Source organism: Drosophila ananassae, chromosome 3L (assembly GCF_017639315.1).
Source record: "Drosophila ananassae strain 14024-0371.13 chromosome 3L, ASM1763931v2, whole genome shotgun sequence".
Taxonomy (NCBI): domain Eukaryota; kingdom Metazoa; phylum Arthropoda; class Insecta; order Diptera; family Drosophilidae; genus Drosophila; species Drosophila ananassae.
The window spans coordinates 10,591,180-10,607,620 of record NC_057929.1 but is presented as its reverse complement, the minus strand read 5'-3'; the positions used below and the strand labels follow the sequence as shown (position 1 = coordinate 10,607,620).

The window sequence follows — 16,441 nt, the reverse complement described above, 5'->3', positions numbered from 1 at the left end:
TAATAGATTAAAACTAAAAGATATTAAATTCTTGCTTATCAAACCCTAGAGTCATACAAGTCAATTATACACACTTTACATTCCAGGTAAAAACCGTGTAGAATTCACACACCTGAGGTAGATAAGTGTGTAGATTGTAGAAACGATATCGCCTCTACTTGACATGTAGATGGGAAACCTCCACAATGGAGGCCTTTTGAAACCCACGAAATCTAACGGAAATAAACGCCATTGCAATCGCTGTTGCTGGCCCAGCAACAAAAACAACACGAAACTAAAAGTGCAACGCTGCTGCTGCTGCTGCAGCGGCTGCTGCTGCGGATGACGACGTCGATGGTTAGCGACTGGTGCTGCTGGCGCCGCTGCTGGTGTTGCGCAGCAGCATCGGTATTTATTTATCTTTACGTTGGCGGTGCGATTTTTCATTCATTCACGGCACTCGCAGACAAGCGAACGAACGTGTTTTCGCAGCCGTCGGTCGCGTCTTTTTTTTTACTTCTCGTCTGGGTGTCTTGGGTCTTTGGATCTTGGATCTATTTTTTGTTATGTGTCTCGTTTTGATTGCTTTTTTTACATACAATTTCTAAGCATCGTAACTGTTTGCCCGGGTGTCTTGGCACTTCATTTGCACAACAAACTATGTGCAAATATTTGCCAGCAGTTGAATACACTAAAATAATCAGTGAGTGCCAGTGAGTGAGGCGGTGACTCGAAGGCGAGATAAAAACAAAAATTAGCCCGTGGATGATCCGGAGATAACAAAGAAAACATGCATAAACAGCTCCCAAAGAGTGACAACCCATTCATAGCAATTCAGTTTAAAATTCGACCCGATTCGCGCCGGTTGTGGGTTGCGGCTGTAAATAAACTGTAAGGCCGTTTAGAAAGTACAGTCGAAATTCTATAACCCACTTAATCAGATTTGAAACGAGTTTGATTCGAAACACATTCATTTAACTCACTCCATTCGATATAAATTCCAAGAAAGTGAAATTAAAATTGATCTCAAAATAGAATCAATATTATCAGCTAATGTGTGTCATATGGGAGTATCGACTGTAACCGTGGTGATATATATAGATGATAGCATAGAAAGTGCATTAGCTGGAAGCCGGAAAAGTCTCTCGCTAAAACACGTGCTCGGAACAAACTAGAACACAGGCCAACAAACAATTACTAAATAAAAGTATAAAAAGCTACAAAATACAGGTGAGCAACTCCACAATTTTGTAGATGTATATATGGTCATCCCGTCATTCCCGTTCCCATTTCCATTATCATTTCGAACTTCCCTTCTCCTGTCGATCATTTGCAATTCCAAGTTGCACTCAAACTACTTGACAATGCTGAAATTTCAATTGCAATTTACACTTTCGCTTCGTATACATTATCGAGGAATAACTTTTATTCGTAGCCAATTACTATCAATTGAAAAGGGCGCTCAAGCCATTGCCTATGCCCAAATGAACCTACCCGATCGTAAAACCATAACCATATCAGGGTCACTACACTAAGGGAAATATATACATAGTACAGTTCTTCAACTGCTGATAGAATAAAGAATGTTAGATATATTTTTCCCTGTGCATTGTGTCGATTTGTAGGGTGACCTGAACCTAGGCACGCAATCATTGTGTCATTGTAATTACTGTTATTTCTATAAGGTTCGGTTACCTTTCGTGTTCCATATCACTTACATAACCCAGAAATCTACTCTTTCTGGGAAAAATTAAGCAATTTATTTTAACTCAACAATTAAATCAAATTAATAGACATTCTAGATATCTGCAATGAATCGACAATCTATAAGGGTATACTCCATTATATATTAAATAATTAGTTTCTGTAGAACATGCTAATCGTGAACAAAGGCGACGGGCATTGGTATTTCCCCAACCCATCGAAAATCGTTTCCTAGATGGGTACAAACTTCGATCCGATGATGCCTCCCACTCCTAAATCATATTCGAACATTTATTAGACTCTCTATTACTCAATTGATGGCTGCTGACAGCATCGCTGGAGATTTAATTGCACAACGTGATTATGGCATGTTCCCCACAGCTCACCTCTGATTTTCAATTTAATAAATTTACTCCGCTCCGTGTTTATTAAATTATACATACGTTCTACGAAATAGCTTGTTGTAGATTTATCTCCAGTACAGTTCAAGTCTAGCCTTGACGGTTGGTAGTCAATTTTTGTGAAGAATTGTGTAAATTTGCCCTGGGCATACAAAGTGTGCATGTCGAGTACATCAGCCGGCTGATATACTTAGACCTTTGTCTGTCCGGGAGCGAGAGGGATCTGTTGACAGAACCTTTAGTCGGAGGGAGGCTTGAGGTTGCTGCCACTGTTACCCAGATCAAATTACCTGAGGGCTCAGAGTAAGTCAGTGGCCAGAACATGTCAAGTATGAATTACAATAGCAGGTACACAACAAACACAAAAAATTAATTGTTTGTTTAGGTAAAGTAAGAAACAAAAATGTGTTAAATAAACAAGGATAGGTGGGGGATTTTTTCTATAAATTATAAGTTATAATACTTACTCTACAATCACCATAACATCATGGGACTTTTTGGGGGTTTTTCTTTAAAAGGAGTTAACAATTTAGAAATGACCTCACTCCGTACCAGCCGTACTTGACATTTCAATAACTTATTTTTTAGTGAATTGGACTTTTATGTCGCAGTGTATAGAAGAAATTCACACCTTGGGAGTGAGCCATCCGATCGCTTTGAATCGGGTAAAGCTCTTGAAAGGCTCAGGTGTTTGCATTCAAAAGCTACTTGCCGGGGAAAGCTCATTCCGGCCCAGTTAACTGGTTTAAACAATTCGAACAACTCTTCCGCGTGCATCTGCATCTGCATTCGAAAGAGTGGTATCTTGTTAAAATAAACAGATTGAAGATCAAAAGTCTCCACCTATATGGTTATTATTCCTGTGCGGTAATCAACTGATCCAGTTTTATAATCAGCCCGAAATCTCCTTAAAGATAAAGAGATGTTTATGGTGGCTAAATTACTTAACGATCGACGGTTTAAGCCATAAAAAGTAAATGAAATTAAGCAAATAAGGGCAATGCACAGAGTACAATAAACGATACCAAGTCTCTGCCTCAGAGCTCCAGAACGTGCCAATAATATTAAATATTTCAGTTTATTTTTTTTTTTTATCAAAGATACGAAAGCGTTGAGGGTTTTCCCCGGCGATCGTGGCGGAAAAATAAGGAAAGCATGAAAGGGGATGGGTGCTGGTGGGGCTAACCACAAAGCACAGTGCTTTTAATCAAAAGTTTTAATAGATTGGCGGTTGTGCTTGAGGAAATTGACTTACTGCCCGCAAAGTAATTCCAGCTCAAGCAGTGCTCTCATCTACACGACAAAAAATTACCAATAATTCATAAAATAATTACTTAAATCAATGGAGCTATATTTAAAAATGTCTTTGTGATTTATTTCTGATTTTTAAAGCCACAATATTACAAATCATGTCATAAATAATCAACTGACAAGTTAATTAAAAATATTATTTAATAGTTTTTTTCTCTCTGTGTACTCTCTATCTCCCTCTCTCTCTGTGTCACTTTTTCTCCAGCAAAAAAAGCTCCAGTCGTGCTTGGGCCCCACGTCTTGGGGCGTTTCGTGCGGGGCTTGTGATTTCAGTTTCAGTTTTGAAGATCACTCGTTGCGAAGCGGACGCCACTAAGGCGGAAAGAGAAAGCCGACATCCAATAGCCATAACAGCTTAAACTCGAACTCACATTATAATTAAACTGTGTACTTAATTCATAAATAATAACTAAGTAAATAGAGCTGACTCAGAGGGAGTGTTTTGGGCGCAAAAATAATACAAAGAAGAAAAGTTACAATTTCAATTTGTGATACAACATCAATGCCAAGTGACCGAAGGCAGTACTCGATCGTTCCAAATCCGGGGTCAGAAACGCTTCCAACTGATTAACACTCCTCCTCCCCAGCGCCTCCCTCCGTCGCAGTCGTTGTTGTCGTCTAATGAGCGCCAAGCGAAATAAATAAACAAAAAAATAAAAAAAATAGACAAAAACACACAAATACGGCAAAATTAACAAATACGCGCGGAATATAGAAAAACACGTTTCCTCAAAAAGCGCTTAATAGTAAAAAAAAAAAAAACAAATAAAAAATAACAACAAATTAACCAAATAACACAAATTGTTGTCGCTTTGTTGTTATTTCGAACACGCGCACACGCATTTAGCGAAAAACGAAAAAAAATAGCAGCCCTGATTCTGGCCACAACCAAATATGTCCAAAAGCGGAGCTTGAGAGGAGAGCTTGAAGCTTGTAACCCGAGTAGCCGTGACCACAAAATAAAAACACAAAACAACAACAAAGTACTAAACAAGTCCACACACACAACACACACACACCATGGAGCGGTCGTATAGTTGCAGCAATTTTGTGGGTAGGACGGGGGGCAAGGTCGATGGCAAGACCAGTGCCACATCTGAACAGCTGGCTGGGAGCAGCGACAACCTACCCAACGCCCATCACTTTCCGCCCAACAAGCCGCTGCGCCGGCGTAGGAAACTCCAGCGCCAACAGTCCGCCGTCGATGCCGATGACATGGAATATGCCGCCGATCTCGAAGAGAATGCCGATCCGGAGGATGCGGAGCACACAGCCACCCATGCCACTAGCTTGCCACTAGCCCTGCAACGCCATATATCCTCCAGCACCATTAAGCGTTGTCTGCGCCACGAGGAGTCCTTCGAGTCCTGCAGCACAGCCCCCGAGCTGAGTCCCCAGGCCCAGCGCCAGCAGAGGTTCAGCAGCTTACTCCTCCGCGACAGTTCCGTATCGGTGCAGTCCGACTCCAGCCGGTACTCCAGTGTGGACAGTCTGCTGGAGGCCCGGAAGCCAGACCCGGAAGCCATACTCATTAACCTCGGCTTCGGGCCCGTGGGCTCGGAGGATATGCTGTCCAGGATACCAAGGAGATTTCTGAAACCCTCCCAGGTCCCAGGAATCGATACCGATGCCTTTGTACAAAGACTGACTTTGGCCCGATCGCTGGCCGATTCGAGTGTTCTGGGGTATCGGGGCCTGACTGGAAACCCGGACATGCCGCCCTCCTCCATTGTGGCCAGTATCATGAAGCGATTCGAGGTGAACCACCAGCGCAAGAACTCCATGGGCTCCATCAAGCCCACCATCCAATAAGAGCCAAAAAAAGAAGACATTTTGTTGCCAAGGGGGGTTCTCCTTGACCTATGACCCCCAGTGATCGTCTTGTCTTGTCCAATTAGTTTTTAAAAGTGCCACGTACTTAGCTGTGTAAAATGTATTATTGTAACTCATTTTTTTAAAAATACTATGATATTTTGTCAATTATTTATGTAAGAATTAAAGATAATGTTTTATGTTGAAAGAAAAGTGTTTTATTTCTTTTATTTTTATTATTAATTATTAATTTTACTAAAAATAAACTCTTCAAACTCGACAAACAACACTTACAACTCAAGAGAAGGTTCAAGTGTTTTGAATAGAAGTGTTCAGCTTCCAAGAAATCTTTTTTCCTCCAGCTTGAATCCGAAATTAGAGATCTACGTCATTCCTCGATGGGTTGATTGTTTATGTACATATGTTGGTAGTTGAACAAATTCATTTGCGATATAAGTACATATTTACAAACATACACCCCACAGACACACATATTCAAGGAGTTATTGTTTGTTTTTCACTTATTTTTTATAGTTTCTTATCTAAAGTCGATTTTCTGAGCGACGTTTTATTATTAGACAATGACTTGCAAAGTCAGTTTGCCCCAAACCCCCAAACCCCAAACCGACAATAATAAACGTCTCGAATGAAGCTGGAAATCAAAAATACCCAGAAGGGATTACATAGTGTGCGGCACTCGGATCGTTTATTGATTTCAATTGATCGCAATTGTTTACAATCACGACTGCAGCACGGTGGCAGGGCATGAAAATATATATTGCCATTACCTAATTCCCCGCACATTGGTTATTTGGCCTGACCCATGCGACCAGGCGACCCTACCACTCGGTTGCCAAACAAATATTCAGTAGAGCCCAGCTGATAACCGATAATAGCATTTGCGCACATTTGTAACACCTTGAAGGCCAAGCATAGAGGCCATAAGGCGCACAGCAGAGGGAAGGGAAGTGTAACATATGCTAATTAAGGTTTAAAAAAAAATAAAATATATAATAAAACAATAAATAAAATATACTATACCTTGCTTAGACGTAAAACAAATTAAAACAAGTTATAAATTTATAAGATATATATTTTTATTAAGTAACTTAGATATCTGAAAAATTCTTTTTTTTTTTAATAATTTTTTTTAACCGTTGCTTAATTTTGAAATGTTGCTATTTAGTTGCCAACAACTGTGCACACAGGCGCTATGTAAATACGTAAAGAGCTTTTGCTTGTTCTTTTTGGGTATATCCAATAGATAACGGTTCTAGGGCCCAAGACATTGGCACATGACTACTCGCTTTATCTGGGCTGGTCGATGGGGGGAGGGAGAAGGTGAAAATGAAAGGAAAGAAAGCAGGAGAAGAAAGCAAAAGAAACACTTGCATATGCAAGTGGGTATAGGGTAATAGGAATCAGCAGGAATGGGGGGAATTTGCACCAATTTGCAAGTTCAAGGCAGACAAAAACAACAACAAAAACAAATCAGCAACAGATGCAAGATACAAGATACATATAGACGTGTGCAGCAAGTTAAGAATAAAATAATCTGCGCCCACGCCGGAAGAATGTGAAAGAAAATTTGCAAATCAAAACCAAATACATATGTATGTATATGAAAAAGAGCAGCGATTAAGAAGAAATGGCAACTGTGTGGCAAGGAAATTAAAATGTGTGTCAGGGCGGCCAAGAATGCAATTCAATTGTGTTGAAAACAATTTGTTTAATTTATGTTTTTGGCTTTTGGTGGGCGTTTGATAAATGGTCGTATTGGCCATTCGACTGCGGCGAGATTTGGCAGTCTTTTTATGTTAGTAAATAGCTAGCCACTGACCTGGTAGTCCCCGGGTGAAACATAAACAAAAATTTGGCAGAACAAACTTAAAAATGGCCAAGAGCTTCGCGCCTATTGTAAACATAAACATTTGACAGCTGATTGGGCAGGGTTGTCGCCTCCGCAACAATCGATATTTCGATTGGCAGTGGGCATCATTGAAATATCGAATACGTTATCGAGGTTGGGCCCAGCTCTAGTAAAGTAAAAAAAAGAAATTCTGAATTGTTTTTGTTTCGCTTGCAACTGCTCAGATCGTACTTAATTTACACCTCCTCACCTGCCGTGCTGTGCTAAACTCCATTCACTAACCTCAATACAACGATTAATCTGGTTATCTTTCTGTGATTCTACTTTCGTTCAAAATGGATCTCTCTGGCGAAGCAGTACTTAGGACTCCTGGCAAGATCTCTGGCCTGGCACCATGTCTGTGTGGACAACAGCAAACTCCGGTGGCATAGACACACCAGCCAAGTCGCCCGCTATCTCAGCGATTCCACGCAGCTCAGTGGGACGCAATCTGGCTGTAACCACCACGCAGCATCAGTTCCAGCACGTTGTCGCCGCCGCCGTAGCCGCCGCCACCTCTGTGGCCACTGGACAGCAACTCCAGCAGTTCCCCAATTCCCATCCGCTGTTCCAGCACCACCACCAACACAACAACAACAGTCCCACTGGCAGCAACAGCAACAGCAGTGGCTTCAAGCGATCCAGCATCAGTAATTCCCTGCTGCAGTTCCCGCCGCCCCCACCGCCTCCCTCGTCCAATCAACCGAAGGTAAGTCCAATAACAAATCAATCTTCGAACAATCTCTTTCTCCCCAAAATCCCCCCCAAGTCCCGCTTCATCTCATCTCATTTTCACGAACGATGCTATGGAAGCCCCTCTCACGCAACAAATCTGTGCCACTCGCTCCTACGCGGTGGCAGGGGCGCATTCAGCACATGGAGTGACTATAGTCACTAGTAACTAGTTACTTGTAAGCTGTGATTTTTTTAATCGGCAGGAGAACTATTTATCTCTTTGAAGCCTAGAAACTTTCTGTTATTTAAATATTGTTTTAAATATCAAAGACATTAAAATGTAAAAGTTTGAAAATTGTTTTCTATCAACAAAAAATCACAATTAAGTAGCCTGTCGCATATGATTTACATAGTATTGTGTTTATTTAGCTGCATCTATATTTAGATATATTTAGAAATCACATATGCGGTCCACTTATTTATAATTAAATCAGATTTTTGTTGAAATGTATAATTCTAATTATTAAATTGCCAAGTAAAGAGTATAAATTATACAATTCTCATTCCATTAAACATTAAAGACAAAATGTTATAAGTTAAATATGCCAAAATTATCATGATTTATGTCTTGTATCTTATATAGTGACTTTTAAGCCTTCCTCTGTCCCCTGCTGAGTGCGCCCCTGTCGGTTGAGACACAAAATCTTACAAATAGCGAGACCTCCGCTTCAAGTCGAACAACACTCACACACTCCCACAAAACGCAATCACACATCTCAGGTATGACTGACTGCGTTACCTGGTGCTGGTGCTGAACCTGCTGAATTATTGAACAGTGCTTTTGGCGAAACGACACTGACAATGAAATTTTAAATGGAAATAAAAAGCGAAAACTGAAAACCGAAAACCGGCACTGTCGTCGTCTAATTGCCTCCAAGAGTTGCGCGATCGGCTATCTTATTTGCTCTATTTGCATTGTTTACAAACGATAAAGTGGAACAAAAAAAAAAACTGCCACCCACCCACTAATAAAAAATGGGCCTGCTCCTTGGGAGATATCACCGAAATCCAGGTGTGTGTTTGCTGAAGTATTTGGGCATATTTGAGTCAAAATTAAACACCCGAAACCAGCTTACAACTCCTCCTTTTATGCATATTTTTTTTATTTATTTTTTTATCAAACTGACTTATTTTTAAGCACATTTTTTAAGTGGTTTCGTTTCGTTTCGAGAGGAAGTTAAGCAGTTGGAATTTCCAAATGAGCTCGTTTTTTCTGACAGCTTAAGTTGTTATTGATGTATCAAGACACAAATTCCCTAGAGTTCTGGAGCGTTTCTGGAGAAGATCAGTAATGTATTATAATTATAATTCTTCAGAAATAAAATAAAGTTTCATGATTTATGCAATTATTTCACCTTTGAAACTTAGTTCCTCTTGCTTTAAATGCCAGAATAAATTGAAAATGTCCCGTTTCATATTATTGGTCCTTCTAGTGGCCATAGAAGCTAGTCACCACAATGACTCCATCGAGATTCAGCCGAGAAGACGCTTCAACTCTAGAGGAAATTTGCTTAAATATTTGGTTTCGATACGAACACGAGAAAAGATCTATAATTGGGGCGACAATCACTTCTGTTCGGGAGCTCTGTTGACATCCCGTTGGGTAATGACCGCCGCCGGATGTGTGACCACCAGTGCCGGATCCGTACGTCGTCGCACCTCCCGAAGAAACCTAATAGTTGTGGTATATACTCCGTATAGGTTAAGAAAGCCACTCGACCGTAATAGGATACCGGTTGAGAATGTGGTCTATTCCAATGAGCAAAAGATCTGCTGCCAGGACTTGGTATTGATAAAGCTAACCCGTCCAGTTTCTGGAAATAAGAACCATGTTCTGAGGCTACCAGTTCGGGAGATAAGCGACGATTGGTTATGCTATTCAATTGGATGGGGAAGGTTGTATCATGTGAGACCTAACCATTTCTGTCCATCCAGAAATCTGATCCTTTTTTTACTTCCAGAATGGACCTATTGCCGATGTAATAATTTTTCGAATTTCGAAGAAAGTTGAAGACGGCCATTGCAAGTTTGCGTGTAATAAAAATCACCTATTTTGCATGACTTCCTATTCGGAGCGTAATGACGTTGGCCAGGCCGACATGGGTAGTCCGGTCTTCTGCGGTGGCACTATCTACGGAGTGGCCAGCCAGTATCATAGTGACCGTCCGCGAACGAGTTTCGTGTACGCCAGTACCTATTCCCATCGCCACTTTATTATGAGAGTTTTGAGTGCGACAGCGAATCCTCCTCCCTTGACGAGTTGGCCGTTCCTCTCCATTGTCCTGGCCATAGCTGGACTTGTATGCTTTTTAAATTAGAAGATTTTTAAATTAAAGTCTTTGGTCTTGAATTTTTTGTGGCACTACTCCCAAGTTCAGGGTCGTTTCGCTCAGAGAGTGTGTGTGTGTGTGCGTGTGGGTGTGGTTGTGGGTTTGGGTGTGTAATCCCTCAATTTGTCTTCCCCATTAATCAGTCGCCGATCACTGATCGATTGCCAAAAGTAGCAGCAGACGCCTATACCCCGCCCAGCCACCCACCCTCCCCCTATACCTTTTGTTTTCTTTTCTATTTTTTTTTCCTGTAAACTTTTAATTCTTCACCTGAATGCTAGTTTGTCGCTATTCCCCTTTCTGTTTATCTTCCACTCTCTATTTTTCTCTCTTTCCGAACGCTTTCATTCAAATGGCATGTAGGTACAGTCCAACTTCGATAGGAATGATTGCTAACAAAAGGAAAAAAAAGTTAGGAAATATGAAGATATAAAATCTGTATTATAGAATATGTTTTTTTTTGTGAGATGAAGTTAAGGAATTAATAATATAATTGTAGTAAAGTATTAAAAATTATTATTTTTTTTATAAAATAAGACTTGCAAAGAAAGCTTTGTAAAAATATCAAAATCTTGTTCAAAACTGCGTTTTTCAGCTTAATTTTTTATTTTTTAAAGTTTTTACTATAAACTATATTTCCTAGTTAATTTTTTATAGAATCTCTGTTGTTTTAAATTCTTACTTAAATAGGACTGTTATTTTTGAAAGTTTTGTTAAAATATGAACTGTTAATTTATGTTTCCTCCTTCTTTAAATTATTATTTTTTCTTTCTCTTTGAAATCAAACTTTAATTTTTGAAAACTTTGTTAAAATAAGAAAATTTCTTTTTAAAAATGATATTTTTAGACTATATTTTTGTCGAATTTTTAATAAATTATATTAATTTTGTAGACCTTCCTTCTAAGGGTCTAAGCTAAGGCTTCTAAGCTAAACTCTTGTTTTCTTTTCCTCTATAGTTTCTTTTAGTTGCCTCTTTTAGTTAAAACTTTTAAGTAGTAGCCTCTCTCTCTTGGCGGTTCCTGCTAGCCAGGTTGGACTGTAGTAGTTCGATTGCCATTATTGTAGTTGTTGTTGTTTTTTGTGTCATCGCAGGCCGCCCCATTCGAATTGATTGTCGAATTTGAATACGTCGTCGTTGCCGCCGCTCCGCTGCTGCTGCTGCTCCGCTGTCGTCGCCCGCCAATCGCCCAACGCCCCATCGCCCCACTGCTGCCGCTGCTCACCCGCTCAGCTAACCTCTCCGGCGTGCCGTCCGTATCAGCTCAGAGTTAGTTGTTAACTTGCCATCGTCGACGGAGCAAGAACGGCACACAAGTACACAAGTCGCGAAAAATGAAAATGAATCAAATGTGCACCTGAATTAAATATTTTGTTGTTGTCGGATCGGCGAAGAGAGGCGAAGGAATTACTTACTTTTCGATTTCTTGCGTGGCGCGGAAGTGTTTCTTCTTCCCCCGTTCAGTTTTATTTTATTTTATTTAATTTTTTTTTCTTCTCATCTTGATCCGTTGATCGCCTTCTCGGTGATTTTGTGTGCCAGCATCCGTGTTTTATTTTTTTTTTGGGGATTTTTGCAGTCGGCATCCACTATTCGATCGCAAAGGTACCGACCGAGCTGCGTGGTCTTGGCCTTGTCCGTAAACCGAAAACCAAAAACCGAAATAAAAAAATAAATAATCCACAACAGGGTTTTGTTGACACATGTATTTTACATGTTATAAAGCCCATAAAATGTTTATAAATAAAAAGTAAATACAAAAAACAAATTAATTGCGAAAAAACGAGCCAGAGAGAGAGATACGGCCGAGAGAAAGGCGAGAAATTTTCCGTGTGGCAGTGACAGTAGCACAGTGCGTGTGTTTTTTCAAAAATTTCTAATTGTATGGGTAATTGTTGATCAATTGTCATGTGCCGCCTGCAAGAGCACTCACACATCTACGATTGCAAAAAATAAAAACAAAAAACAATAACACTCATCAATGGGAAGCATTGCAAAATCAACCAAGTGAAACGGAACCTCATCAAATAAGCCACTCAAAAAAATATATTTGAATCAAATGCGAGATTACAGCTCTAAACAGGCATTCTTAAAATTCTTCAAGTTGAGATTACAAATAATTCCATAGAGTACTAGAAACTAACATGGTCTTGAAACGACTCTGAATAAGTCACGAATAAAATAATTCAACTGATTCAGTTAAAGGAGTAATAAAATTGAAAAAAAGCAATTGAGACCCAAGTGCTTCATAATTGAGAGATCTGGGCGTTGGCGATAGCCAAGATGAAAGACCTCTGACCCCTAATGGAATGTTTATTTATTGTCATTCATGCCCAGACATTGGAAATCAGCAGTCCAGCTCCGAGCACATAGCCTGACACTTTGAAGAACGGAATAATTTCGCATTGAAGCTTCAGAATTGATATAAAACAGTGATCAGAATAGCCTTAAAAGAGCAAAACAATGAACAATATTAACTGATTTTATGGAACAAGTAACTCGAGTTTAGTGAAATATATTTAATCTGTAGACTAAAGCATACTGGATCCATCTAGATTTGTGGAGACACCTCTGGAAAGCGAGATTAGGAGGAAGCCAGGAAGCGGCCTATGCCACCGTTTGAAGAGGAACAGGATCCGTCAGAGGAGCATAAACCTCTGAAGCCGCCGCGTCGCAAGAGACCAATGAAGACTGCCGAGCAGGACGCTGCAGGGACGCAGCCACCTTCCGAGGAGACCGAGGAGGAGCAACTGCTGCCCAACAGGGAGCTGGGTGGCGGTGGCAGTCTCCGCTATGCCAGGGCCAACTTGAGCCATAGCAATCTGCTGTTGAGCCACCAGCAGAGCTCCTTCGACACACCCACCGAACGAACGGCCAGCAGCGAGACCCTGGACATGCCGCCGATGTCCCGGCACCGCTACCAGGTGCAGCCCCAAACGATTCGAACTGGCATCCAAGGTAGGCCGCAACCTTCTGCCCTGGCCAGTGCTCTGCACGCCACCGCCAAATTGGCAGCCAGCGTGGATGCCTACACGGCGGCGGCAACAGCCACACCGGTCGGCGACTATACCCTCTGCGATTCGTGTCGTCCGCTGCGCTACAATCCGAACTGCAGCCACCACTTCCACCACCAGCAACAGCAGCAGCAGCAACAGCTACAACACCATCACTTACACAATATGGGAAATCTCAGAGCGAGCAGTTTCATGGGCTCGTCGCGGTATCTCTACCACAGCCAGTTCAATTCGAATTCGCCGCAGTCGAGACGCTTCAACGCTCAGCGAGACATCTCGCCAGCATCGGGCTCGGCATCGGCATCGGCGATATCGGCGGTAGTAGCTCCAACAGCACAACTAGCTTCCATAGCATCGCCTCCATTAGCAGCTCCACTACCACTACCACCACCACCACAGCCATTTCAGTTGCGCACCTACCAACAAACTCAATCCTCCCGCTTTCAGCCGCGCGGTCATCACCGCATCGCCAGCAGCAGCATGTCGCAATCTGGGGAGGATCTCCATTCGCCCACCTACCTGTCCTGGCGCAAGTTGCAGCTGAGCCGGGCCAAGCTGAAGGCCTCCAGTAAGACGTCTGCCTTGTTATCCGGATTTGCAATGGTGAGTGATTATATTTTATTATTTTTTATTTTAAATTTATTAAATCAGTTCCTAAATCCTCAAATATCTAGAAATATGTTAGCCAGACTCAATGAGCAAGGTCAAGAATTCGGTATAAAATAAAAGTTCACAGCAGAATTTAATGATTAGCATAAACAGGAGACTAAATACATTATCACATCGAACTCTGCATACTCTTCCTATGAATATTTTCCAATTATTTTCATAAAAAATAGGGAAAACAGGTTCCCCTTCGAAACACACGTGATATGGAATGCAATATGAAATTTGTTTCGGTTGAATGCTCATCTCTTTATTTATTTTTTTTGTCGTCGTAATGTCGCACTCAAGTAATCTCAATCCGCAGAATGTAAATCATGACAGATATAGGAATATATAACTAATTAGTTGCCTGTACTTTCATTTAGGCCTGGCCAACATAATTCTATTTGATGCGAACTGTGGCAAATTGAGGGCCAACAAAATTTGTTCAATTTATTGCCACCAGCTTTGTCTTGCTCAAATTATTTTGTTAGCTGTTTGCAAAATAAGTGTGTGTTATTTTCTACCTCTTAATAAGGGTATTTTAGGCTACTACTATAACACAAAAAACTATGTACTATAGTTTTTGGAGAAACTATTGGAATAGGGAATAATAGGAAATAATTCAAGTTCAACCTGACAGAAAGACTTAGTAATACTTTTCAAATGATTTCCCATAAGTTGTTGAGATATCACTTTCTCACATATTAAATAGCTAGTAATTTACACAGAAAAAAATTTGTCTAGTTTTTAGTTAAGGTCTGGATTGTATCCTAAGGTTTAGAACTATTAGTTATTGGGACAAAAATATTGTAATATTTATAATGAAATTAAATTGAAAAGGTTATACATTAGATATATAAATATATTTATTTTAAATTTTTTCACAGTTTAATGCATTTTTCCTCTATTTTCTAATAATTATAAAATAACTACAGAATGCTTTCCACATAAGTTTCAAAATTTATTAGACACTTGGGGATATTAATAGGCATTACATCTTAAAATAATTTTAATTTTATTATGTGACGAAGTATTAATTAGTCCATTTGTTGAATTACAAACTTTTTATACATTCCACATGCACACCTAAAACGAGATGAAAAAAAAATGTAAAGAGCAGAAGATCAGGGGCAGATTGGATGAATTAGCCCGGTTCGCGGTGCTGCCAAAATTTCTCGCGAAAATGGCTAATAATAATAATCGGGACAATGTGCCGGGAAATATAGTTTCTAGACTCTGAATTAGCAATCACCATTAACGCCGGATATGATATCTTCTTTAATCGTTGTACAGGTGGCAATGGTGGAAGTGCAACTGGACGGGAATACAAAGGTGCCACCCGGCATGCTGGTGGCGTTCGCCATCTGCACCACAATGCTGGTGGCGGTGCACATGCTGGCCCTGATGATCAGCACCTGCATCCTGCCCAACATCGAGACTGTCTGCAACCTGCATAGCATCTCGCTGGTCCACGAATCCCCACACGAGAGGCTGCATTGGTACATTGAGACGGCATGGGCCTTCTCGACGCTGCTGGGATTGATTCTCTTCCTGCTGGAGATAGCCATCCTGTGCTGGGTGAAGTTCTACGATCTGAGCCCGCCGGCGGCATGGTCCGCCTGTGTGGTTCTCATCCCGGTGATGATTGTTTTCCTGGCATTCGCCATTCACTTTTACCGCTCCCTGGTGACCCACAAGTACGAAGTCACGGTATCGGGGATCCGTGAACTGGAAATCCTCAAGGAGCAGATGGAACAGGACGCCCTGGAGCACCAGCACAGTACGCGAAACAATGGGTTGCACTACGGCGCCTCCGGGGATATTGTTTAGCAGGCTGGAGTCCTTGCATAAGGATCCTTCGTTTTGAAAAAGACATTGCGGCTCAGGTCAAGCCTCAGACTAATTAAGTTTGAAATAATATACGAGTATAGAAAATTTGTAATGGATGCAAATTGTGATAAGCATAAGGCAGTAGATTTTTATTACATATACGCGAACTGTATTCTGTATTCTATATCGATTACGTGTGAATGGAGTGGAGTGGCGTGAAGTCCTGGTTCTTAATTTTTACTGCAATTACTAGGCACTGATACGATTAGAAAATAATGAAAATTAAAGACCCATAATGAAGCAATACTTTGGACCCGTGTGTGCGTCCAATGCATATTCCTCAAAAATTAGCTCATAATTCGTATGTTTTATATATTTTGATTGTATTTTAATTCGTACGCCTTTTGTAATCCTCTTTGGCCGTCTTCCCCTTATTCTTTAAGATCCTTTTAGAGAATGTAGGCGTCGTAGCGCTGTAACTTATACATAAACATATAATTAAACGATTTTTTATAAATTATACGAACCTAATATTTTAATGGGACGAGTATTATATTATTCAAGGATATTTTGTATAAGCAAATTTTTCAACAAAACAAAAGCAGCTAATAAATTCAAATACTACCAAATGTTTCAGAATATTTAGTTTTTAACGAAAAAAATGGGCAATGGGGGACTACTGTTCTTCAAAAGTGTGGCAGGAGCATGGGAGCACCCTTTAGCCCACGGCGATGCCTATATCTTTGCCAAAATTCATCCGATTCTTGAG

At 40.6% G+C, this 16,441-nt stretch overlaps 3 protein-coding genes and 1 long non-coding RNA gene across 9 annotated transcripts; 3 read left to right on the top strand and 1 right to left on the bottom strand.

Moving 5' to 3' along the window:
- Positions 1 to 439: 439 nt before the first annotated feature.
- LOC6494546 (calcium release-activated calcium channel protein 1) lies at positions 440 to 16,194 on the top strand. Of its 4 annotated transcripts, none has more exons than XM_014907350.3 (4): positions 440 to 1,209; positions 7,435 to 7,825; positions 13,642 to 13,797; positions 15,136 to 16,194. In XM_014907350.3, the coding sequence occupies exons 2-4, from the start codon at positions 7,472 to 7,474 to the stop codon at positions 15,670 to 15,672; spliced, it is 1,047 nt and encodes a 348-aa protein (XP_014762836.1). In that variant the 5' UTR covers positions 440 to 1,209; positions 7,435 to 7,471; the 3' UTR covers positions 15,673 to 16,194. The 4 variants fall into 4 exon arrangements, with proteins under 4 accessions (XP_014762836.1, XP_032305931.1, XP_044571352.1 ...); XM_032450040.2 differs by lacking the exon at positions 440 to 1,209 and adding an exon at positions 7,235 to 7,251; XM_044715417.1 differs by lacking the exon at positions 440 to 1,209 and having other exon boundaries at positions 7,237 to 7,825.
- Positions 3,641 to 5,415, top strand: LOC6494544. Its single transcript, XM_001960100.4, has one exon. It carries the CDS (start codon positions 4,416 to 4,418, stop codon positions 5,205 to 5,207), a length of 792 nt encoding a protein of 263 aa, XP_001960136.1. The 5' UTR covers positions 3,641 to 4,415; the 3' UTR covers positions 5,208 to 5,415.
- Positions 9,066 to 9,274, bottom strand: LOC116654669. Its single transcript, XR_004309820.1, has 2 exons — positions 9,207 to 9,274; positions 9,066 to 9,126 (listed from the first exon to the last, which is right to left on the bottom strand). It is a non-coding gene; the product is annotated as an uncharacterized LOC116654669 (long non-coding RNA).
- On the top strand, positions 9,087 to 11,837 carry LOC26514619 (duodenase-1). Of its 3 annotated transcripts, none has more exons than XM_014908547.3 (3): positions 9,087 to 9,139; positions 9,220 to 9,757; positions 9,813 to 11,837. In XM_014908547.3, exons 1-3 carry the CDS (start codon positions 9,087 to 9,089, stop codon positions 10,167 to 10,169), a joined length of 948 nt encoding a protein of 315 aa, XP_014764033.3. In that variant the 3' UTR covers positions 10,170 to 11,837. The 3 variants fall into 3 exon arrangements, with proteins under 3 accessions (XP_014764033.3, XP_014764034.3, XP_044571353.1); XM_014908548.3 differs by having other exon boundaries at positions 9,220 to 9,747; positions 9,813 to 9,981; XM_044715418.1 differs by having other exon boundaries at positions 9,118 to 9,139; positions 9,285 to 9,757.
- Positions 16,195 to 16,441: the final 247 nt, after the last annotated feature.

Coding starts and splice junctions, on each gene's coding strand:
- LOC6494544 (XM_001960100.4), top strand. CDS start 4,416: ATGGAGCGGTCGTATAGTTGCAGCAATTTTGTGGGTAGGACGGGGGGC.
- LOC26514619 (XM_014908547.3), top strand. CDS start 9,087: ATGTATCAAGACACAAATTCCCTAGAGTTCTGGAGCGTTTCTGGAGAA. Junction 9,140..9,219: donor AGCGTTTCTGGAGAAGATCA/GTAATGTATTAT, acceptor TTTGAAACTTAG/TTCCTCTTGCTTTAAATGCC. Junction 9,758..9,812: donor GATGGGGAAGGTTGTATCAT/GTGAGACCTAAC, acceptor TTTTACTTCCAG/AATGGACCTATTGCCGATGT.
- LOC6494546 (XM_014907349.3), top strand. CDS start 12,790: ATGCCACCGTTTGAAGAGGAACAGGATCCGTCAGAGGAGCATAAACCT. Junction 13,798..15,135: donor TGTTATCCGGATTTGCAATG/GTGAGTGATTAT, acceptor ATCGTTGTACAG/GTGGCAATGGTGGAAGTGCA.